General features: G+C 36.5%; 1 protein-coding gene and 1 long non-coding RNA gene across 5 annotated transcripts in view; one reads left to right on the top strand and one right to left on the bottom strand.

Moving 5' to 3' along the window:
• Window positions 1-14,098, top strand: part of LOC134296370 (uncharacterized) — a 31,438-nt gene extending 17,340 nt beyond the window's left edge. Inside the window, exons 3-4 of the long non-coding RNA XR_010003104.1 lie at window positions 11,975-12,087; window positions 13,970-14,098. This is a non-coding gene — a long non-coding RNA (uncharacterized LOC134296370). The remainder of the gene's footprint in view (window positions 1-11,974; window positions 12,088-13,969) is intronic.
• lrp1b (LDL receptor related protein 1B) overlaps window positions 1,603-24,312 on the bottom strand; it is a 1,066,453-nt gene continuing 1,043,743 nt past the window's right edge. For 3 of the 4 annotated variants that reach the window (XM_016994954.2, XM_062971003.1, XM_062971037.1), the window contains 5 exons: window positions 15,045-15,121; window positions 13,992-14,082; window positions 10,349-10,487; window positions 7,216-7,314; window positions 1,603-3,287 (listed from right to left, as the gene is read on the bottom strand). In XM_016994954.2, coding sequence (XP_016850443.2) covers window positions 3,147-3,287; window positions 7,216-7,314; window positions 10,349-10,487; window positions 13,992-14,082; window positions 15,045-15,121 — 547 coding nt within the window. In that variant the 3' untranslated portion in view covers window positions 1,603-3,146. The remainder of the gene's footprint in view (window positions 3,288-7,215; window positions 7,315-10,348; window positions 10,488-13,991; window positions 14,083-15,044; window positions 15,122-24,312) is intronic. The other variant, XM_062970961.1, reaches the window with a different exon arrangement.

The following is a 24,312-nucleotide window of genomic DNA, read 5'->3' as shown; positions in this document are numbered from 1 at the left end:
ATATAATAATGGTCTAGCTGAATAGAGAGAGAATCTTGTGCACAGAGGATTTTTGTGTTCAGAAGAACTTCAGGAAAAAATGACGGCACTATGTTCACAGCTATTGCTATTGAATCAATCTGGCAAACACATTTATTCAGAAGGATGAGGATTGCGCTACCTCAAGCACTCTGCTCTTTGGCAAGTGGCCAATTATTTGCTTTTCAACCCCCTCTTTAAAAACAAAAAGGATTCATGTGTTCTGTATGTCATGCTTTGTCTGCTCTTTTCATTTTGACTGCAGACACTATATTAACTGGCCAGCTAAGTAAAATATACTAATAGAAGAGTTTTACAGCATGTGTCGGAGCCTCGGAGGCAAAAGATTGCAAAAATGAATGTTTGCCATTTAGTTTCCTCCTACTGTACCTTCAAATATCCTTATGTATCCGTGGTTTTCAACTTTCCTAATGCCACAACCCCTTAATACAGTTCCTCATGTTGTGGTGACCCCCAACCATAACATTATTGCAGTTATGAAGTTATTGCTACTTCATAACTGTAATTTTGCTACTGTTATTCATTGTAATGTAAATATATGATAATTCAGGATGTATTTTCATTCACTGGACCAAATTAGGCACAAATACCCGATATGCCCAAATTTGAATGCTGGTGGAGTTGGGAGGAGGATTGATTTTGTCATTTGGGGGTTGTAGTAGCTGGGATTTATAGTTCATCTACAATCAAAGAGCACCCCGAACTCCACCAATGATGGAATTGATCCAAACTTGGCACACAGAACTCGCCAACCAACAGAAAATACTGGAAGGGTTTGGTGGTCATTGCCCTTGAGGTTTGGAGCTGTAGTTCACCTACATCCAGAGAGCACTGTGTGGACTCAAACAATGATGGATATGGACCAAACTTGGCACGAATACTCAATATGCCCAAATGTGAACACTGGAGTTTGAGGAAAATAGACCTTGACATGTAGGAGTTGTAGTTGCTGGAATTTATAGTTTACCTACAATCAAAGAACCCCACCCTTAAACCCAACCAATGATAGAATTGGGCCAAACTTCCTACACAGAATCCCCATTACCAACAGAAAATAGAGGGATTTGGGAGGAATTTACAGTGATTTAGGGGAGATGTAGTTCACCTACCTCCAGAAAGCACTGTGAATTAATATGTGTTTTCTGATGGTCTTTGGCAACACCTCTGACACCCCCTCGTGACCCACCCAGAGGTCCTGATCCTCAGGTTGAGAAACGCTGTTATATCTCTTCACCTAGGTATGTCTGCTCAAAAGTTAGTCCCAGCTAAATTTAGTGAAGATTACTCTAAGTATTTATGAAATTAATGTTTTATCATTTAATTTTTTAGTCATGGTATTGCTTAATTCATATGTTTCGTACTTTAGAAAGTGCTCAACAGTGTGAAATGCATTAGGAGTATCATTTGACTAAATTTACATTTTTAGAAACAAAGACAAGATGGCTGCTTTTACCCAAATGAAATATAGGATTCAATGTTCTGAAAGAAAGAAAAACCTTGAGCAGAACCTGAAACGTTTTGTGATATACATAGCATGGTGGTTCAAGCAAAACTGCACTGTGATTACATGAATCAAGTTCTTTTTAATAAAGGCCTCAGCATGGCAAATTTTAGAAATAGGTAGTATGCATGCACAGAGTACAACAAAAAACTTTTATAAAACAGCAGTTATTTTTGCAATGTTTGTACAAAGGGAATAGAGCCACCACAAACGTATTTAATCTGTTAGATTAATATCTCATGACAGCTAAAAACCAGTAATGTATACCAGAGGAATGAAAAGCCCTCCAATTCTTTGTGTACAGGTGTGTGAAGACTTTTGTGCCTTTAGAGTTCTATATAAAAGTGTTCAAGGGTTGGATTTTTCCCTCTCCAAACAGGCTAGAGAAATTGCACTATATATTTCTGTCACAATTAAAAAAGGCAAATTGTATTGTTTTTCCTTTTTTATTCTTGATAACAACATAAAATAAGCTAATATCAGAGAAAGTGCTGGAAACTTGTTACATTGAACACTCTCCACTGTTGAGAATGTGGACTCTGAGGTCTGTCGAATAAGTTTTAAAATTAATTGACCGTATTGTTTTTAAAAATAATCTTTCCATAGATAAAGAATGATCAGATGTGGTTGAATTAATATTTCTATGAAAGAACAGGGGTTTACCCCCTCCTTTTAGGAATATTGTTGTCAATGTGTGTGCTTATGGCTTTTTGCTCTCCTTAAGGGGAAATAATCATATAATCAAATAATACATCATATAATCAAATACTGCATGTGGCTGAGTAAATAAATACATAATATGTTCATAGGCAATGCCCTCTTGTGCTCCAGGTAGGCTACTATCTATAGGACTGCAGAATAGACCTTATCACGATTTAATTAAGATCTTTCCACTTGCAAGTTGTATATCGCTAAGTTCTATAAGGTTTTACTAAATACAGAGGATTTTTTTTACATGATTTATATATTCAGTATAGCTTGGACAACCACTGGATCTTCAGAATTGAATAATCTGTGTTCATGCAGACCATTAGATGTTTTCTATAGTACTCATAGCTTCTTGGCAACAACATAAAGTTAATTGTAAAAGCGAGTTATGTTTGATTTGCAGAATTTGGTTCTCCTAACTTTTAAGGTTCAGAAGTGAATTTCTAACGGGCACAAAGAGAGTAGACCATTCAATCATACTTCCACCATTTCAAACAGAAACAAATTTCACACACTGTACTACAGCCTTCAGACCATATAATGGAAAAGTGCAGATATCATCTTCATTGATTAAGTAAAATTAAAGAAAAAGTTCATATAAAATAGATTGCTCATATTCACACTACAAAGGATTTTTTTTAATTTTTAACAAATTCAGTGTGTGTTATATCAGCAGCATTGTTGTAAATCGTACTGTAGTGCAGATTTTTTATCATAAAAATACCATACAAATGGTCAGTCAAGTCATCAGCAAAAGAAAAACCCAGAAAACCACCAACCAAACAGAAATAAATTCAGAGGTAATGCTGATGCCAAAACAATTATAATACTGTTGGTACATAGAAAAGTAATCCTTATATTTTATACATTTATACAGTATACAAAAGATTATAATGGATTATGCCACAGTCTCCCTTATGCCAATATCTATTTTCTTTGGAAGGAGTTCTTTCCTTTCATCAACACTTGCTAAGGAGTTTCGACAATTTTGCCCATCCATGTATAACTTTGCATACACTGGATTGGAGTAGTTTGTTGTCTGGAAAAAGATAAATACATCATATGTCAGTTGACTGAATTACAAATAAATGAGAAATTACTGTTTTTATAGAGCACACAACATGCATATGTCAGCAAATGATATAATTATTAACTGCCTTGGCTCAGACATCAGAAGGAGTAGTTAAAACTATAATGGCACATGCATTTGATTCAATTGACGACATGCAACCTAAGAAGAAAATGGTTCCTTATCATTTATTCCAAGTTATTTATATTCTAAAATTACAATACAAACCTAGGACTTCATCACATGGAGGTTTTCCTCCATTTAGTCTCTGTTTTGGCATGCTGGCAAAACAGAGTCCTACAGAGGCCATCCCATGATGCACGGCCACTTTCAGTGGCCGCCCGTGAGAATATGTCTTGCCAGCATGCTGAAACAGAGAGAAGATTCCATTTTTAGGAGCCAGGTAACAGGAAAAACTGGGGAAATTGGGAAGAAGACAGGGAAAGGACATGGGATGGTTGGCCATCCCGGAAGATGGACCTTGCCAGGAGAAAACGGGGTAAGATAAGTCTTCACTCTTTCCAACATTTTGCCTCGCTTCCCTTCTGCCCGTCTGATGATGTCCCTATTTTTAATAGATATGGACACTACCTTGTGTGTTTTGTAGTGTATCAATGTCATGGCAAGGGAGACAGAGAATGATTTATACTCCCAGTTTTCTCACTCTCTTGATTCAAAGTTTAGTACATGGGAGAGGGGTAGTCTCTTCCTGCCTGGATATTAATTTGAGCCAGAGAAGATTTCAGCTTTGCTTTGAAGCAGGTTTTTAAGAAACCTGGGATCTTATTTCTGAGCTAGACTTCTCTAAACGACTACAATATTTTTAAAGAGTATATATCTGTATGCATGTGCAGTGCATTATCTTAAAAACCAATTCATTTAGACTCTTACATTCCCTATGTCTACCTGAAGATATTTTGCAAGTGAAAATAAATGCTTGAATAGGACTTTCTAATGGGAGACTGTTTAAGGCTACAGTTCCACACATTTAATTCAGTGTTGGAAGGCACCTTGTGCAATTGATCTTTCCAACACTTTGCCACTCTGCACTTCAATGTTGCAAACTGTTGCTTGATTTCAAAGATTTCACTAAGTTTCCTATGTTGAAAGATTCATCTGGATATCAGATTTTCCAGTTATCCATACCATGATTTGGAATATTGCAAAATGTTTTGTTTTGATGTAGATACCATCATTATCATACATCAACAGACTGCTATCTGTACACTGAGCTGATACATGACCTAAATTGTTTTGAGGCTCCCACTCAATCAGTGGGAACTTGAAAGGCAAGATTTACTGTATCTAACTTCTCTTGATTCAGTGAGTCAATCCTAGTTGACACTAAGGCCCCTTTCAAACAGCTGTGTGGACTCAGATAATCCAGTTCAAAGATGATAATATGAATTATCTGCCTTCATATTCTGGATTATATGACTGTGTGGAAGGGCCCTAATATTGATTCAAGTGAGAGATGGACAAAATTCAGCCCTCCAACCATGACTAGACTACAACTCACAACATTTCTTACAATTGATAATTCTTTATAATGCTGCTGGGAGTAGCAGTGCAAGAGCATTTTGGAAAACTGTACTTTGTTTAAGTCCAATCTCACTGTAATTTGAGAAAACTCTTGGTACACATTTCCAGCTGGCCTTTGTTCTACGTACAACATGTTGGTTTTAATGCATGCAAAAACACAGATACCATATTACAAATGAATGCACACAAAATGTATAAATACATGCATCTTTGAGTATGCAGATGATTAATAATAAGGCAGTGATAATTAAATTAGAGATCATCAATACATCTTTTGGGAATAGTAAATTTAATTTTGAACACTTATGTTTCATTGCATTATTTTATACCTATAATTTGAATCTGGTTTCAGTGCACCTAATTGTATCTGGATTATGTGCATTGTATTGACTAATTGGTTCTAAAAATTTTCTTGACTGAGCACAATCAAATTTTGAATGAATCTAATAGCGCTCTGAAATATACAATTTTGTATTAAACATTGTGTAATACTGCTATAATCCTCCAATAATATTGGTCTGTAGCACTGTATTAGGTCAGAAATACAATTTGAAAATTATTCATTTGTTTGGGATATTATCCTAATATCAATGTAATCTTGCAATAATCTACTTGTCAAAGGAATTGCTTGTTATAAATTTGTGTATTTATTCATTCATTAATACAAGGTTCCTACTTTCTTCATGAATAATAAAAGGTTTTTTTATTATTTATGCAATTATTAACCTTTTTGTTTAGCAATTGCAAGGGGCAAATACAATTTGTTCCAAATAGCTGAAATAGCATCTTGTTATTCTTAAAATATATCACTGATAATATATATTAATATATCATTCTGGTTTTGATAGACCTCCATATTTGATGTTAAATTCTAAAGGAGGGCACTGTGATCTATTTGAAAGGCAAATAACTTCTGGAGGCTTCTAAGAGAGGAAATTCACTTTTTTTTTTCTAGAAAAGGTGGGTTGATTCTGGGAGGTTTGAAGATTGAAGCACAACCCTAGCAGCTTTGGGAGCTGGATATTGCCAACCCAGTTCATTCTGAGTTCTGGCTTAGATACATTGCCTTTATCAAGAGAAGTACAAGTAAATGTGACCCAGCTTAGTATCTGCTTGATGTTTTATCATTTCGAGTGGAAATCATGCCAGCAGTTCTAGAAAGCAGGGCTAATGGTGATGAGTATTTGCAATTCAACAACATTGGTATAAGATTCTCAAGCCACAGTATACTATTGAATGTCCTTGATTCTGTGGGCTTAAAAAACCGTGTGTAATTCTTTTTTTCTGTAGGGTCACTTTCAAAGAGTAATGCTGGAGAGCTGTTTTTCAGATCCTTAGAACTTGGAACTATGAAGTTCCACAGAATATGTACCTTATCTCCAGTGCTATCAGCTATATCAGTGGTTCTTAACTTGTGGGTCCCCAGATGTTTTGGCCTTCAACTCCCAGAAATCCTAACAGCTGGTAAACTGGCTGGGATTTCTGGGAGTTGTAGGCCAAAACACCTGGGGACCCACAAGTTGAGAACCACTGCACTATACAAAGCCTCTGGGGACACTGGGATCGAGGGCAAGGAGGAGTATTGAGAGTACTCGTAAATCCATCTTTGCCTTTTGAGGTCTCCTCTTTTTTTAGCCCCCAGTCTTTGGAATGATTCCTCTCTTTCCTTTGTGCTACTTTAATTTATTTTGTTCATAATGTGGCTAAGCTATAACTCTTCCTACTTCTGTTTCTCCAGAAATGAGGTCAGGTCAAGCACCAGACACAATTAAAGGGAGCATGTTTTCTGCATCGTTTGCTCTTGGGAGGCAACAACCAATACTGCACTGCATTCAACAAATGCTGTACATTAAACATGACAACTGATTAGCAGGCTTTTCCTTACGCTTGCTCTATTTTCACAGGGCCAAACTAGATGTGCAATTAATTGTACGAATAATATGCGTTTTTGTTATGAAAATGGCAGCATTCGGGGAGCCTGATGAGTCTCTGACCAGTGGAAGGAGTGGGGTGATAACACCTTTTATAGAATTCATTTGGGAAACAAACATATCTCTTCCCAAACTCTTATTTCATTTTTACATAAGCTCCTATTGGAGACCCCACCCTTCTTTTTATCTTTTGTGTTTATTCTCTAAACAAATCTTTATCTGAACTGGAAGTTGCTCTGTCCCCACCCTGGCTGCTATTTATATAACATAGAGTGCATATTGATTTCATGTGCTCAGCTGTATTATTTTGCATTACATTACAGTGGCTATTTTAAAGAAGGAGATGCATTAATGTTCTTTGTGTGTTAATTCCCAGTAGGGTTCTGTGACATAATGAACATGGAAAATGAGTTGCTCTTTCTCACCCCTGCAGTTAGAGGTCCTTTCAGATCAGAGTTAAGGTAGATTGGCGGTGCTGTGTGGGAAAGCTTGAAGACTGTGGGCCCTCCCCCTATATACCTGGCCTGCATTTAAATAGAGCATTTTTTGCATTTAAGTTTCTGATGTTAAAATAGTGCATCTTTGTTCTAAACTCTGTAGTGCTATTAAACAAGCAGTTAGTGAAAGCAAACACATTAACTTTCTTATGTTCTGTATGAACGTTTAAAAATAAAAATACAAGTTTCTGTTCAAAGTTTTCTTAGATACTAAATCACATTCTTACAAGAAGCATTTTCACTGGAGATCATAATGCAGGTTAACCTCTATTTTATCAGATGGCTAAGAACTAGGCACAACATACCCTGTAAGTATGCTTATGATTAATTAACCGAGTCTGTGGAATCAGCCATAAAACTATGTGTAGTTCAGCTATTACTTTATCAAGGAACTATTATATACAGGTTGATTATCCCTTACATGGAAATGCAAAATCTGAAATGTTCCAAAATCCAAAATTATTCACATAGGTGGCTGAGATAGGGACAACTTTGCTTTCTAAGGGTTCAATGCACACAAACTTCACTTAATGCTGAAAATTATTTAAAATATTGTATATAAAATTATCTTCATGCCTTGTATATAGCATACATGAAACACAAACAATTTCATGTTTAGACTTGGGTCTCATCTTCAAGATATCTCATTATGTATACGCAATTACTCTAAAATAAAAAGTCCCAAAGCTGAAACACTTTTGGTCCCAAGCATTTAAGATAAGGAATAATCAACGTCTTCTCTTGTTGGAATGAAAGTATTTCATTTTATCTTTTCAATAATGAAAGCCCCAGACTGTCTTTACATTGAGGAATTAATGCAGTTTCGCACCACTTTAAATGTCATGGCTCAATACTATGAAATCCTGTGATTTGTAGTTTGGTGAGGCAGCAGTACTCTTTGGCAAAGAAGGGGAAAAAACCCTTGTAAAATACAATTCCCTTGATTCCTTAGCATTGAGCCCATGATGGTTTGTGGCAGTGTCAAGCGGAGTTAACTCAACAGTTTAAACCAGTGGTTCTCAACCTGTATGTCCCCAGATATTTTGGCCTACAACTCCCAGAAATCCCAGCCAGTTTACCAGCTGTTAGGATTTCTGGGAGTTGAAGGACAAAACATCTGGGGACCAACAGGTTGAGAATCACTGGTTTAGATGTACCTTCATCTCATTATCAAAGTGCTGCCCTGTTTTTGATGGCTTTTCACATTTCAGGACTTTTGTGAAAATACATTTTTTTCCACAGAAAAGTTTGGAATCTTTCACCTAAAACAAAAAGTAACAAAATGTAAAAACCCAACTGCAAAATATACAGAAACTATGGCAGTCCAGATTGTGTAATTTATCATTCATCTGGGTAAGAATGAAATAAAAAAAAAATTACATCTCTATCTTTATAGGAAGCATTCTCCTTAAGGGGTTATAAAAAGAGGATTGTTATTTGGGTCAATGAGAGTGACTTCCTCTTTAGGACTGAGTTGCCAGATTTAAGGGAGCTCAAGATTACATGCTCTCCATTTCTCCTGTATTGTCATATATTTTCCCCATGCCAGCTGGTTACTTGTTTCCCTACTTAAACAAAGAAACTGGAGTGGGTGGAGGTGTTCAAACAAAGAAAAAGCACATTTCCCCCACCCAATCTCATTTGTGTAGGAAGCAAACAAAGAGATTATTTTTTCAGAGCATGTAACACAACTTTAGAAAAAGAAAAAGAAGTGTAGACATTTGTTACTTTCCTGGGGTGCCACTTGGAAAGTATGCACCTGTTCCCCATGAGGCAGTCACTACACCCTTTTGAGAGGCTCTTATAAATAGGGGGGGGGGATCTAAGATAATCAGGGCATTTTCACTTTCCATACATGGAAAAGCTAAACATACTGGCATTCTGAGTCTCGCGAGAGAGAAAAAGAAATAGTATGATAGAGATGGGCAAAATCATGAATGCTATACCGGGAAGGTAGTGTTTTACCCTTTTTTATCATCCTAGACCAAAAGATTACAACAGTATTTGATTCAAAGTAGATGGCTATCTTAAAAAATGCATAACTGAAGGAATAATTAGGATGTCAAATACCACATGATGTGAAGATAGCTATTACCACAGATATTTATTAATGTTAAGGATTGGATCCATCCATGGTGCCTTGGTCTAATTGTGATTATTGCCTATGTTAACTAAATAGCACCTGTTCATGGATAGTATGCTTCTGAGTATCAGATCCTGGAGAAAAATGACAGTGAACACTGCCAGCTTCCTCCTTTGCTTGTGAATTTCCTAGGGATACCCAACAGTATACTTCCATAAACAGAATGTTAGAACAGATGGGCTGTTGATTACTACTGAAAACATTTTATTCCATCTTTGCTAAAAGGTTCAATAAAACTCTTATAATTTTTATATAATAATGTATGGCAGTCACCGTTGTTTCTTTGTCATAATTACAGATTGAGAACAAACTATTTATGATTGTACAATGTTTCTTAAGTTAAATAAAAAGGGAGTTGGTCTCGCAGAAATGAAGATGTTAAAGCCTCCATCAGAGATTTTTTTTTAAAAAATGTGTTAGGTGAAAGAGCATGTTAAAGCAGATTACAAATATCTGTGTTTATACAGAAACATAACAAAATATTAGTAAAAAGCACAAAGACTTTTTCATTGAATATAATATACATTAGAAACTAACAGTTAGAAAGCGAGAGAGAAGAGATGAATAAATGAAGTATACTCAGTCTCAGTTTTTATAGCATAGTTCACACACATAAGAAGGACACATCCTAGATAAGTACAAGAACAATAATGTACTGAATCTGAAGGATTTCACTGCATTAAGGCGGTGGTTCTCAACCTGTGAGTCCCAGGTGTTTTGGCCTACAACTCCCAGAAATCCCAGCCAGTTTACCAGCTGTTAGAAGTTGGAGGCCAAAACATCTGGGGACCCACAGGTTGATAACCACTGCATTAAAGCTTTTCTGTAGAACAGAAGGCATTCTTTTACCAAGGGATGGAATTATTAAATAATACATAATTGTTTGAATGAAAAAGTAAATTAAACACTCAGCTTTACCTTTTCTGGATTTAATGTAAAATCTGAAAGACCTCTTTCACTATGATTATGCCCCACCTCATACATATTATATGATGGGTTTCCAATTTCTACATTGATTCCTCCATTTATTATTGGTTGGCGTCGGATTGTTTTTGTCCTACAGTACATCAAAGAAAAAATAGTGAATAAATTTCTTGTTAGTACTATTGCAGACAGGTACAATCAGTGATTCTAGGCATGGTTGTTCAATATATGTGAGGAAGTAAACTTGCAAATAGAAGAAACCACTTAATATATTTGTATACACACACGCACACACACTTCTATTATATTGTCAGACTGCTTATTTACTTCTTTTCACATATAGACATATAGCTGCAATCACTTTTAGCACTTATAATGTTTCCAAATAAGACATTTTAAATATAATGAAAAATATCAATTGATGTTTCCTTGGATTGAGATGGGAGCATAATTCCCATTCATAGTTGTAGTCCTTCTGAAGACAACATGAATTCTGAAGGTCTGTGGTCTGTGAGTGCTATAGCTGATCCCAATTTCCCTCCTTGCATCTCTTTTGTTGTACATTTTAGCCTTAAAGGGCTAATATGGCTGCTTGTACTTTGTAAAACCTATTTATTCCCTTTTCAAAGTAGTTTGTTACCTGATTTATTGCAAAGCTCAAACAAGTAAATATTACATTACATTACATATTCACTATGTTGCATATAACATTGGCAGCTATTTTTAAAAGAACTTGAGGAAAAATTATTTCAAAAAATTGAAAAGAATAAATATCATGGAAAATATAAATATAATGGTCAAATTTCCTCTAAATTCCTCTGAAATGGTCAAAGTAACATAAGATGGCCTTTGTTGTCATGTTTCTGGCTGTATCTGGATGCTTATTGGTTACCATATGCCTTTGATGGGCTACTAAATGACTGGCAGATGCAGAAGGAAAGTGAGTTCTCTGTCATTATTGTAACTTTACATCTGTCATTATTGTGAAAGAAGCATGAAAGTATGGAAAGATATAGTACACCCCCTTCAGCTATAAGTTTTCTATAAGCCATGGTTTGTTTCTTAAGAATTACATAGAGTCTCACTTATCCAACACTCACTTATCCAACGTTCTGGATTATCCAACACATTTTTGTAGTCAATGTTTTCAATACATCGTGATATTTTGGTGCTCAATTCGTAAATACAGTAATTACTATGTAGCATGACTGCATATTGAACTACTTTTTCTATCAAATTTGTTGTGTGACATGATGTTTTGGTGCTTAATTTGTAAAATCATAACCTAATTTGATGTTTAAGAGGCTTTTCCTTAATCTCTCCTTATTATCCAACATATTCGCTTATCCAACGTTCTGCCGGCCCGTTTATGTTGGATAAGTGAGACTCTACTGTACTTGATAATCAACCCTATGCCACTTTTCTTGCATGGAGAATGCATGGGGATCTGCACCCCCAAACACAGGAATTTAATGGGTCTGGAAGAGCAGATGGCAGCCAGACAGGCAACAATGAAAACATATTTATGACATTTTAAATTCTCAAAAATTATATTCTTGAGAGACAAACTATACTTCTAGACAATCTAATCCTATGTTTTTTCTTGTTATTGTTGTGAAGGTGAGCTACAGCTGTCACTTCCTCCCTTTTCCCAGGCATTTCTTCGCAAGGAACTGATGTTTAAAATTCCATGGAATATCCCCTTGTGAAGTAAGCATAAGAGCAAAGTACAGGTGAGGGATATGTTAGCATCTTATATGCAGATATCATGATTAAAAGCCACTGATAATCAAATCCACCATGAAGTTGACAAGTGAAAGTCTAGGACTGCCAGAATCCATATTCTTTGTGTTGTCTTTCTAAGCCTAGACCGAGAACATGTTGTTTGATGTAGTTGACTTGTGAATGAGGCCACATAATGCAATTTGAAACTGCATTATATAGACTCATATAATGGAGTTCAATGCAGTTAAACTGCATTTTATGTGTTTACATTGACCATATAATGCAGTTTCAAACTGCATTATATGGTAGTCCAGATGAGGCCTGAGATGACATAAATGGCAAGGAAACCTGGGACCTCTTAGCACAGGCCAAAATTTGGCAGCGGTGATGGGTTTTTTTCTACTTTAGCTACAAAGCCCATCGGCTCCCATCACACTCCAGAAAAGTACTTCCGAGATGGCTCCATGGCTGAGTTGCTGCAAAAACTCTGCCACTGCCAAAGACTGTCGGCGGTACATGACGGAAAGCTCCCAGTCTTTCCATATGGAAAGGTGGGTCGAGCCAGCTTAAAGAAGTTTCCCCTGTGATGAAGTGGGGGGAGAGACTGAGACAGTGCAGGGCATGGGGCCGCAGGTCCCCACAACTCCTGGGTGAGTGCCACCAGGATCACCACAATCTGCGGAGATCTGCAGTGATTCCGGCAGCGTATGTGACAAGGTCTCTGGCATCTCCTGCAGCAAAATTTGTAGCTAAATTTGTATTTTCACTAGGGATGAAACTAAAAATCACATCAGAATATGTATGTATATGCATGTATGCATTTAAGAATGCAGGCAATCCCTGAGTTACAAACATCCAACTTATAGTTAAGAATAGAGGTGAGACAACAGGAAGTGAGAGAAATCTATCCCTTGAAAGGGAAATTCACTCCTGAAGTTGTTGTTATCATGGGGAAAAGGTGTTTCCACTGAAGCTTTACCAGCAATCTATGTTTTCACAACAAGCCAAAATTTTCAAAATCCAATTATCACAGGAAAAGAAAGTGAGGTAAAATCTTCTGAACAGGGGCACAGACAGCAAAACAAACTAAACAGGGGTGTTAATCCTTCTCTATGCTCTCTCTCTCTCTCTCTCTCTCTCTCTATATATATATATATATATATACACACACACACACACACACACACACACACACACATATATATATATATATATATATATATATATATATACACACACACATTCTATCTATCTATCTATCTATCTATCTATCTATCTATCTATCTGGAGTTACACTTAAAAATGTACCTGTTCTGACTAGCATAAAAATACGGCTTAAGAACAAACCTACAGAACCTATCTTGTTCGCAACTTGGGGACTGCCTGTATATGCTGTGGATCCTTCCCAGTGAGGTGTTTTCACTTTGATAATACAGTAGTTTCTTCTTCTTCTTCTAAAACAGATTGGGAATGAGGATATTGGTGAAAAATGTTTATCTTACTTCTGCTTGATGTTTAGTTTTGGGGAAAAAGTTTTCATATACTGGTAATCTTTAAAAAAACACACACACACAAAAAGCGATAAACAAGGAAGACTTTTTCCATCAGAATCACAGCTTGCGAGTTCATGGTTAAACTCTTTTTTTGTGTTTTTATTTTATGCTCTGTGTATGATACTACATGAAAACTGCAATTTTGATATGCTTTTAAGGAATGTGTTTAACATTATTTATATATATTTGTACCTGAATTAAACTTTCAGTTCCACACTGCATAATAAAGACAGTATTATCCACAGTTAAATCAATTATTTCCTCTTTTTAGAAAGATATCCTTTTCACAGCACCTTCACTATGTTCAGTTAGTCACATGCATTGTTTTTTCTCCTAGACCACACAAAGAAAAATCTTACCTTCGTTTCCTTTTACAAAGTAGCAAGCCTATTACCAAAGTTGTAATCAATGTCACCAAGAGGACGAGTGGAACAATGATTGCAATGCTTCCTGCAACAAATAGAAGCAGCATTGTTTAGTAGCTGAAATACTAATAAACAGCTTGTAAACTTAGAGAATTATCTCAGCAATATGTTGTATTGTATGCGCGATTTATCAAGCAATGTGTCATATATTTAGGCCAGGATCCTATTGGATAGCTCTACTGTTGGAATTATCTTGACAGTCCAAACTGGCAGGGCGGTCTACCTTAAGCAGTAGTCTCCTATGAATTTTCAAATATCGCATCAGAAGCCTGGGAAACCTTCTCAAGCTTTTGTGTGTATCTGTGTGTGTGTGGGGAGGGGGGGGAGCCATAGAAAGTTCTGTTTATCAGCCTGGAACAACGCTATGATGTAGGTTATATGTTATATCCACCTTCTTGCCAAAAACAAAATGGCTCAAGACTACAAGGAGGAAAACTGTTCAGATAAAACAAGAATACAGTTAAATCATAAAGAAGATGAAAAATCCAATTAAAATTCCCCACTGCAAAGAAACAAGCAGTCTCTGATGAACAATTTTTTTTGCATGTAGACAGAAAGACAGCAGAGTGGGGAGCAAGTTAACTTTTCTCTCTTTACACAAAGAGGGATCTAGGACATTCAACCTGAAGATTTTTCTCTGGGTTCAATGTGGTATATTGGTTAGAAGATTGGTCTGAAACATGAGAAAATTAGGCTTAGTTTCTACCCTTTCACTACGTTTCTACTTTTTCTCATAGATTTGTGATTGGAATTAAATGGAGAGAAGGAGGAATAGTGTGTAAGATTTATTGGGGGAAAAAGAGGACAAACGTTTTTAAAAGCTGTCTTTCCTTTCTCCTTCAGTTCTCCTTGGTACTTTCCCCTTATTATTTTTTTTAACAAAGAGCTGTTGTAAAAGAATTTGAAAGAGGCCTTCAGGACGATCGCATAATACAATGTAAATGAAATACCAGCTAAAATGAAGTTACTCTAGAAAAAAAAACTTACTTGTACTTATATGGTCAGATTTGCTGCTCTTGGGAGCCAGTCGCTCACACTGTGTACCTGACCAGTTCATGGAACATCTAAAATAACCCAAATGAAGATAACAAAATTAACTTATGATCACAAATCATTAATATATTCATCAAATTATTTGGACACAATCTACATGAATGATAGGGGAGTTATGTTCCAGAGTGAAAAGGATTTGTTGTTGTTATAGGGTAATGATATTCTAAGAATTAACTTTAAGGACTTATTTAAAATTATATAATTATGCATGTCTTTATTAATTTTTATTTATTTTAAATGAATACTTCTATTTAAATAACAATTAAATGGTTACAGACAATTTTAGGTATGATAAAGGACCTAATCACATGAAGTTGCCCAATGCTGGCGACAGTGGGGGGATTTCTCAGGCAGTGCGGCAAATCTGGCGGGCAGTGAGGGAATCCGTCACCCCATGCTCCGCATCACCCACAGTATCACCCATGGGGGAAGGCATAGCCACCCAGCTTCCCCTAACACTTCCTCCGTTGCTGGCAATGAGAATATGGAAAGACTTCCATATTCTTGTTGCTCTGTTGTATGATGCTTTTGGGGATGGAGTCCCACCAGAAGTAGGTCTACATCATTTGATGGGATCCGGCAGGCTCCGCCCCCGAACTGTGGTGAAAGTGTCATACAACAAGTAAATTTGCCCATGTGATGAAGTTGAAAATGTCAACAAAGCCAAAATCCTACATAGAGTGGTTCTTCATACCAAGAACTTAATGCCATTAATGATTCACAAACAGGGAAGAATCAGTGTTAATTATTCAACTATTTGCACATTAATTCTGCAATTGCTTTCATATTAATATGATCTTCAGAGGCTTTTTATAAATCATACTGACTTAAAGGATTTGCTTTTGATTAATAGCAACATCAAAAAAGGAATATACAAGTTCACACACAGACTCTGATTACACTACCAATCAGTCCTGTTCCTGTGCAATAATTGTACTTTTGTTATGACCACAAGAAGTAATAAAAGCTTCATTTATTGCAAGATATTTTAAGTGACATTCAACTTGGCCACTATGAGGGCTGTTTTAGTTCATTAATAATCATCTTAACAGCTTTCATTAAAAATTAAGCTTCCAACCAATTAGTAATTATGTTTTTATAAATCTTTGTTTTTAATGCATGTGTGCACATAGAAGTACATTTCAATAAAAGGCAGATGCTTACATGCACAAATTAATTCTCATTCTAAGATGGTGCCTAATGAGAAACATGTATACATTATCATACAAAACAAATATGAATTTCACTCTAAAACATATGTGGATTTTCTCTTGAAACTCAAAAATAAAATTCTATGAAATTTAAGTACAAGTAACTACAATTAGAATCACAGCTTTTAGGAGAAATAGTTTCTCCATTCATTTCCCCCCTCCAAAGAATGAAACAGGCTCCATTATTCATACAAAAGTGCCTATGTATTAATATTGATTAAACACCGCTGTAACATTAATTTATTGTTCCAGGGGGTTATGTACCTTCAGCGCATATGCTTTTCACTTAAGATGATGCAGAGTATGAATTCAAAGGAAGTTCTAACATGAGCCTAGAAAACCTAGCTGAAATAACAAGAAGATTTTCCACATTTCCCAAGGGTTTCCATCTTTACTGCTTCGTTTAGGATTTCTGGGTTATTTCGCAACCCAGAATCAGTCCCACTATTAGCCATGCCAAACCAAAACCAAATTATAGCAACAAAGAATTAAGGTGAATCACATGCTTGTGGGAAGTACACATTTTCAGAAGTACACACACACATAACCAGCCCAACACCTCTCTCCAAATTCCTGGTGTCTTCGTTTTTAGGCCTGTTCCCGAGGTTATTTGGGGCACTGATTCAGAAAATGGCATTGGATAGACCACATCAGTTCTAGTTTCTTAGATATGGTTATCATGGCTTTCTATGGGCAAGCAGATGAAGACTGGCATATATTCTATATTTTAAAGATTATTGCTGATAGGGGAAAACTAATGCAAGTATATCCTAAAAAAGGTCTAACATTTGAGGTATCAGAATGTATGCTGAGCAGTGTAATCTTTTTGGTGTAACCCTGATCTTTTACTCAGTAGCTATATAATGCTATCAAATTAAAAATAAGCCAGAAACCCTAGAACTGGGGATAGACATATCTTCTACTCTTTTAAGCTCAGTATTTTTGAGCTGATGGATATACAGACTGAGTATCTTTTATTCAAAATGCTTGGAACCAGAAATATTTTGGGTCACAACCCCCCCGCCCCCGCCCCCAATTTTGGAATATCTATTTGCTTAGATGTACATAATGAGATATCTTGAGGAGCCCGTAACTAAACATGAAATTCCTTTATGTTTCATATACATTTTATGCAAAATCTATAAAGATTTTGTGCATGAAGCAATGTTTGTGTACACTGAACCATCAGAAAGCACAAATGTAACTATCTTAGCCAACCACGTGGACCATTTTGGATTTTGGAGAATTTGGGATTTCAGAATTCTGGATAAGGTACTTGGATTTTGAAACTGTGCTCAGGATATGACTACAAAATGGCTTCCATGTCACTGTATGTGATTGTGTGTGACAGAATGAATAGGTAATAATTACAAGTTAAACATGTGCAAACAACAAAATGTAAGAGTTTTCAGGAAGGGATCCAGTGGGACCTTCTACTCATAATAGAATTTGGTCAGCTGCTAGCTCCTAGTAGCAAAAGCTAGAAAATAAAAAGTCATCTTAAATTTGATTTCATTAAATGTAATTTCATTAATAGAATCTGAAATAATTAAACTAAAACAAAAAATTATTAGCTCTACAAAGTTACTTAAACCAGGATAACATACAGGAAAAGCATAAGGTAAAGGTAAAGGCTTTCCCTTGGCATTAAATTTAGTTGTGTCTGACTCTGGGGGGTGGTGCTCACTCCATTTCTAAACCGAAGAGCCAGTGTTATCCATAGACACCTCCAAGGCTGGCATGACTTCATGGAGCAGCTTCTGCCAACTGCTAGGTCAGCAAGTTCAGCAGCTCACCTGTTTAACTTGCTGTGCCACTGGGGGCTCTTTAAGAAAAACATGATTGACAAAGGCAGAGTCCTTGGAACTAATGCATTTGTGAATATCTCCTCTTTAAGATCTAATGCCTTTAAGTATGCCATTAGACTGATCCAAGGTGAGGACTCTAGTGTGTTTAGGGACCATTAAAACATAAAAATAAATTGCAGCAACAAAATAAGATAATATACACTTTACTTTACTTTAGTTGCCATTCATGAGTTTTATACTGCCACTTAACAACTAGAAAGGCTGAGTTGACAAAGAAAAAAATAGGATCATGTAATTACTCATTTTGATAGTTTATACTTTATACCCAAATCATGTCAAAATATAAATCCCTTGCTGTTCAAATCACTATTTTCTAGCCTTTAAATGGAATTGCCTGTTATATGCAAAAACTTAATTTCATGATATGGATCCACTTAGTGTAATAACAGTTTTTGTTCAGAAACTGGACGACATTTCAAAAGATTTCCTTAAAAGCATTTCTCCTCTTAAAACAATTATTTGAAATTGTAGTATGAGAAGAAGAACTATTTGACTATTTCTACCCCCCCCCCAAATGCCAGTGTTGTTGTAGTCCTAGAAACTCATATTCAAAATGTCAGCTTTCATTTTCTTAATGCTTCAGTAATAGGATACTATCATGATATGCTCCAACATTTTTCCAGTGTCATGGCCATGGTCATAAGGCTGTAGAATATGGTACTAGGGCATAAACCCTTTGGTTAAGGTCTGTGGTCAGAACGGAAGTCAATCACAGCAATTGGAGACTAAGAAAAGTTACAGACTAGTAGAACAGCACAACTTTGTTAAAAACTGCCACATATAACCATTTCCACAGAAATAGTGACACAGAAGAGAAGAAGGGAGAGTTAATTCCATCACTAAGATGTTTGACAATGTGAAAAAGAAATTGGGAGGTGTCTGAAAGAAACTTGAAAAGAGACTTGATAGATTTTTCAGAATATGCATGTCTACAGAAATCATATGAATATCTCTGATACAGAGCTCAGTGGCAACCTGTTTATCTATCATATGTATAATCCAATCTTGTGTATATGTCTAGGGAATTGATCACATGAAGGGTTGCAAGTTTCATAGGATGCTTGCACCCCAGTTGGTCCATGGAGCTCCACACCATCCATCACACAACACATGCTCACTTCCAGTAAGGTTCTGTGGATCAACTGGGGTGCAAGCGTCCTACGACGCAATGCCCAGAACATGAGAGGCTTCCTATATTCTGTTTAAAACAGCGGGGCCAATATGGGGGGAAGCAGCACTGTGACACTTCCCCACATGTGATGGGGAAGTATCATTACAGACTGGGCAAGGGGTGCTAGGATCATTATTATTATAATATTTATTTATACCCCGCTTTATCTCTCCCAAATGAGACTCAAAGCGGATTGCCTTGCTGACCCGCCAATTAGCCACAGAGTTTGGCAGGTTGCCCTGTGCGACCTCATCAATGTGATGAGATCGTAGGACAGGTTTTGGAGGCAAAATTTTGGATTTTTTATATGACGTATGGATACGTCAAGGGTCATTCTGCAGAGATGGAAAAGAATCAATTTCATCTCAGGGGGGACAGCTGCCCCTGACCGTGGCAATTTTCCCACCCAAAAATTCAAAAAGGCCAGAAGCAGCACAACAGGGAGAGAGTAATGAGGGCTGGTGCTTCTTTCAGGTTCCCATGAGTTGGACTAGGCTCTTGCCTTTTGCCTCTTCGCTAACAGAAGGGGATTGTTCCTTTTAAAAAAAATAAGAATTAAGGTACAGTATTCACATTAACCTGTGAATAAGTCAACCCAGTTTTTTATTGTATTTCGACTACAATTTCTAGACTTATATACAGTGCATTGTCTTTACAGAGCAAAAGGGAGAGATAAGGAGATGACACAGTCAAGTACTAATTTATATATCAGGAATGAAGGAGGATAGACATATTATTTGCATCCAATGGACACTTTCTCAAACACTTTGATTATATAGCTTTAAAATTCACTTTCCCGAGGAACAATGATCATAAAAGATCCAGCAGAGCAGAAATAGCAAATGCCTTACTTCCATATATTGTGGAATTGCAATTTTCAGCCAGGGTGTCTAATTGTGAAATACATTATTCTAACAGGTTCTAATTCTGAAACACCTGCTGCAGATGTAGTTACTTTAATATTTAGTTTAAATATGTATGAAAATGTAGAATTTATCTCCAGTAATTTCATAATCTTACTGCTTGATTGTGCATATATATAGAAGTGTGTGTTTGTGTGTGTGTGCATATATATTATTAATTGTTATATTCAGGTGAACCAAATCATTCTTACCACATTGTAAACACTTGACCAGCTAAACATGAAAAAGTATTTGCAAACAACATGCATAACTTTGTTTGATTGCATTATTCTTAATATAGTTAGTCAAGAGGAAGTATAGGTTAATTCAACATAACAATGAAAGTGTTTGCAATTATCAATCATGTTGTGAGCCCCTTCTACTTGTTTGCAATACTATATTTCTGTCTTGAGGATGACATCTATGAGGAACAGTGCTTAATGTTATTGTATATTGATACAGATGGGATTAACAGTGCTTTGTGCTATTTTGTATTGACATATATGAGATCAATAAAATGAAAGTTAAAATTGTGGTAGATAAATAAGGCAGACCTAGGAGTTAGTTCCTGCTCAAAGTAGAAACTGAACTGAAACATAGCCAAAATTAAATCTGAAGGAGACACAGAAATGGAGAAAAGAGAAGGCAAAGCAAAGATACAAGGACACAAGGAAGAACCAAAGAAGGGAGTCAGAAGCAGAACAATAACCAGTATGAGGCTTGTTGTGTGTTTTCTGGACTGTATGGCCATGTTCCAGAAGCATTCTCTCCTGCCGTTTCGCCCACATCTATAGCAGCATCCTCAGAGGTTGTGAGGTATAGTGGAAAAAACTAAGCAGGGAAGGTTTATATATCTGTGGAAGGTCCAGGGTGGGAGAAGGAACTCTTGTCTGTTGGACGCTTTCTCCCACCCAGGACCTTCCACAGATATATAAACCTTCCCTCACAACCTCTGAGGATGCCTGCCATAGATATGGGCGAAAGTCAGGAGAGAATATTTCTGGAACATGGCCATGCAGCCCGGAAAACATACAACAACCCTGTGATTCCAGCCATGAAAGCCTTTGACAACAGTATGAGGCTTGATACATTTTTGGGGAAAAGATTTTTAATAGGCTTATGTAAAAAAATAATTGAAATGTGAAAGGAAGATAATCAAAAAGGGAGACCTATATTCTTTAGGGATTGTGATAGATAGGCTTAGATGAATTTACTTGTTCATTATTTGTTTTATATTTGTTACTTGTTTTCTACAATTATTATAGTAATGATTAATAACTATTCATTTTCTACAATGATTATTTATGTTTTTACAATTATGACTTGCTACACATTAAAATTATTTTGGAACATTTGGAAATATAATTGTGAAAAATTCATTTTGTTTGTTTTCATATCACACTAGTAGTCTTTTAAACAGTTTACACACTGGGCGTAATTTCAGTTTCTGTTTTGTTTAGTCTTTATATTTACTTTGTGTCAGAGGGTGAGTCAATACGAGCAAAAAAAAACCCAAATACCCCTGACTCACAACGAATTCACTGTTGGCTGTTTCCACAATATCCACCAACTTCCAGTATTTTGGGGGTTAAACTGACCTTGCCCTGATTTATAAAATGTTGGGAGGTACTCTGGAGCTTGCTGGAAACTCGGGTACCTTTCGACTGTGTAGCCATTGGGACAGCTAGATCAGTTCTGATTCAGACTGATTCACTGTCCAAATTGATACTGTGCCATCACCCTTTCCCAGAATTAAAGTAGGGAAATAGATGCCTCATTTGTGTTGCTGCAACTACTCCCAAATGGACACAGAGGTCTATCTGAGCTTCTGGTCATCACAGTTACCTCTGCTGATGTTAGAACAGGGCACCCACACAACCAACAAAGAGGGGGAGATCTCCCCTCCCTGCTCCCATTGATTCCATTCTGACACCAGCAGAGGTACTTTGGTTTGCTTGAAGGTTGATGGAGATTCGTGTTTACGTGGGATTGGTGAGATTTAAGTGTCAGTCCAGGGAAACTGATGTGGTTTCTGCCCAGTTGGATTATCTGGACAGCAAGTAGGGCAGTTCTAAACTGTCCCCAGAGTTAGCTGTCAGCGTAGACTCATCCTGAGTAAAATATTTTTATTTCCTCAGAATGATGTAGCTTGGGATGAAATGAGTGAGCTGGTTAATGTAAAATGATGGTGACAATCATGATAATTTAGAGAATAATTAGATTGCTTATGAGGGAGAGAAAAAGACTGATCTATTATAATTTTGAATGGCCTCAATATAATTTTCAAAGCAACCAACCCCCTTTGTTGTAATGTTCATCTTTGAAGTGACTAGTCCACAATCTCATTCAAATAGCCTAGCTTGCATATTTTCCCAAGATGAACAAATGCAACTTACACAAAACTTGTAATACACCATTATACATTTCCCTCATTGCATTCCCTCCCAATAGTTTGATATGTTATATTTGTTTGCTAATTTTATACACAATACAATTGCATTCGCCTCATATTGGCTACAACCTGTTATTGCTAATTAAATATATCAGTAATAGTGATTAAAACAGAAAATGAAAAAGAGCATCAATTGTTGATGAGAAATTCAACTTGCTTGAAGTGTACTCCACAAAGTAGTCAAGAAAGGTAATTGACACAGAAGCTTGAGGAATCAAGGGAAGATGAATCAGCAATAATTGTCACTTTAAGACTTGTTTACCACCACTACTCAAAGACATTTGAGTACACTAAATATTTGTTTCAGACCTATTCAACTGCTAGGCCTATCCAGAGAAGATCTACTGAATTCAGCTCTAGACACATACTTAACTGACAGACAAAATGCCACAACCATTGGGGCCAGATAACTGCCAGTCTTCTCCAAATAATCGATGGCAGGAATAGTTAAGCCTACCAGTTATAAGAGACTCTATATTCATATTCCATCTACACCATAGCCTACTTTGTTACTTTTTTGTTATAGTAATTGCACAGTTACTATAATTGGGGAAACTTCAGGGGCCCTTTTCTCCCTCATTTTACAGGTATTGGGGTGAAACTTGCTACAATGGTAGAACACATTTACAACAGTTAGCCCACCAAATATCAGAATGTTTCACTTATCCACGGATTTTGGGGAATTTTGAAAGTTTTTATAAACAACGTATTCTTTTTAAAAAACACCTAGAAGAGCTACCTCCTTGAATTTTCTATACAATGATATAAGATAAGATGGGATAATTCTCCCCAACTTTCAGAAATATTCATGCATCTACTGATTTTAGGGAATTTTTAAAGTTTTGACAAAAGCTATCTCACTGAATGTATCTCATATATTAACCAATAGAAATCAATATTAACCAATTCTACATTTTCATAGAATCCTAAGAGTTGGAGGGGACCCCAAAGGGCCATCTAGTCCAATTCCCTTCTTCCAGCCAGAACAGCACCATCAAAGCTCTGCTGACAGATGGCCATCCAGCCTCCAAACTAATTAATACAGTTCCCCTCTTGAGTTGGAAGGGACCCTCAAGGGTCCTGTCCCAGCCCAGCACAGATTTACTTAATAGAAGTATCAGTCAGTCCTCTTTGCATATTCAACCATTTATTGGAACTCTGGCTGGCTGCTGCTATGGAGAGAAAATAGCTCTCCCCTATTCTGATTGGGGCTTTCTGGTGCAAGCAGAATTCTGGGAAATGTAGTTTAGGGCAGGGCTTTTAGCATTATCTGCCATAGGGCTTCTTGCCTTCCCAAACTACATTTCCCACAGTTCTGTGCTTACTTTCCCAGCGAATTCTGCTTACTCACTGCTTCTCTCTCCTTATGGAGAGAGGCCAATAATTTAAAGAGGAAAGGCAATCTTTTTGGCTTAGCTTCCTTGCACTGAAAATAAAACTGACTTTGGGAGGCTTCTGAGATTTACAAAATGCAAATAAAAAAGTATTGGGTAAGTTTCGATTATCAAGTTTTTGGCCACACCCACGTTGCCTTGTAAGCATGAATTTAACAAATCTGATACAACTTACAAGGACTAACAAAGAAATGCACACCTCTA

Source organism: Anolis carolinensis, chromosome 1, assembly GCF_035594765.1.
Source record: "Anolis carolinensis isolate JA03-04 chromosome 1, rAnoCar3.1.pri, whole genome shotgun sequence".
NCBI lineage: Eukaryota > Metazoa > Chordata > Lepidosauria > Squamata > Dactyloidae > Anolis > Anolis carolinensis.
Note: the sequence above shows the minus strand (reverse complement) of the source record. Positions and strands in the feature narration are given on the sequence as shown.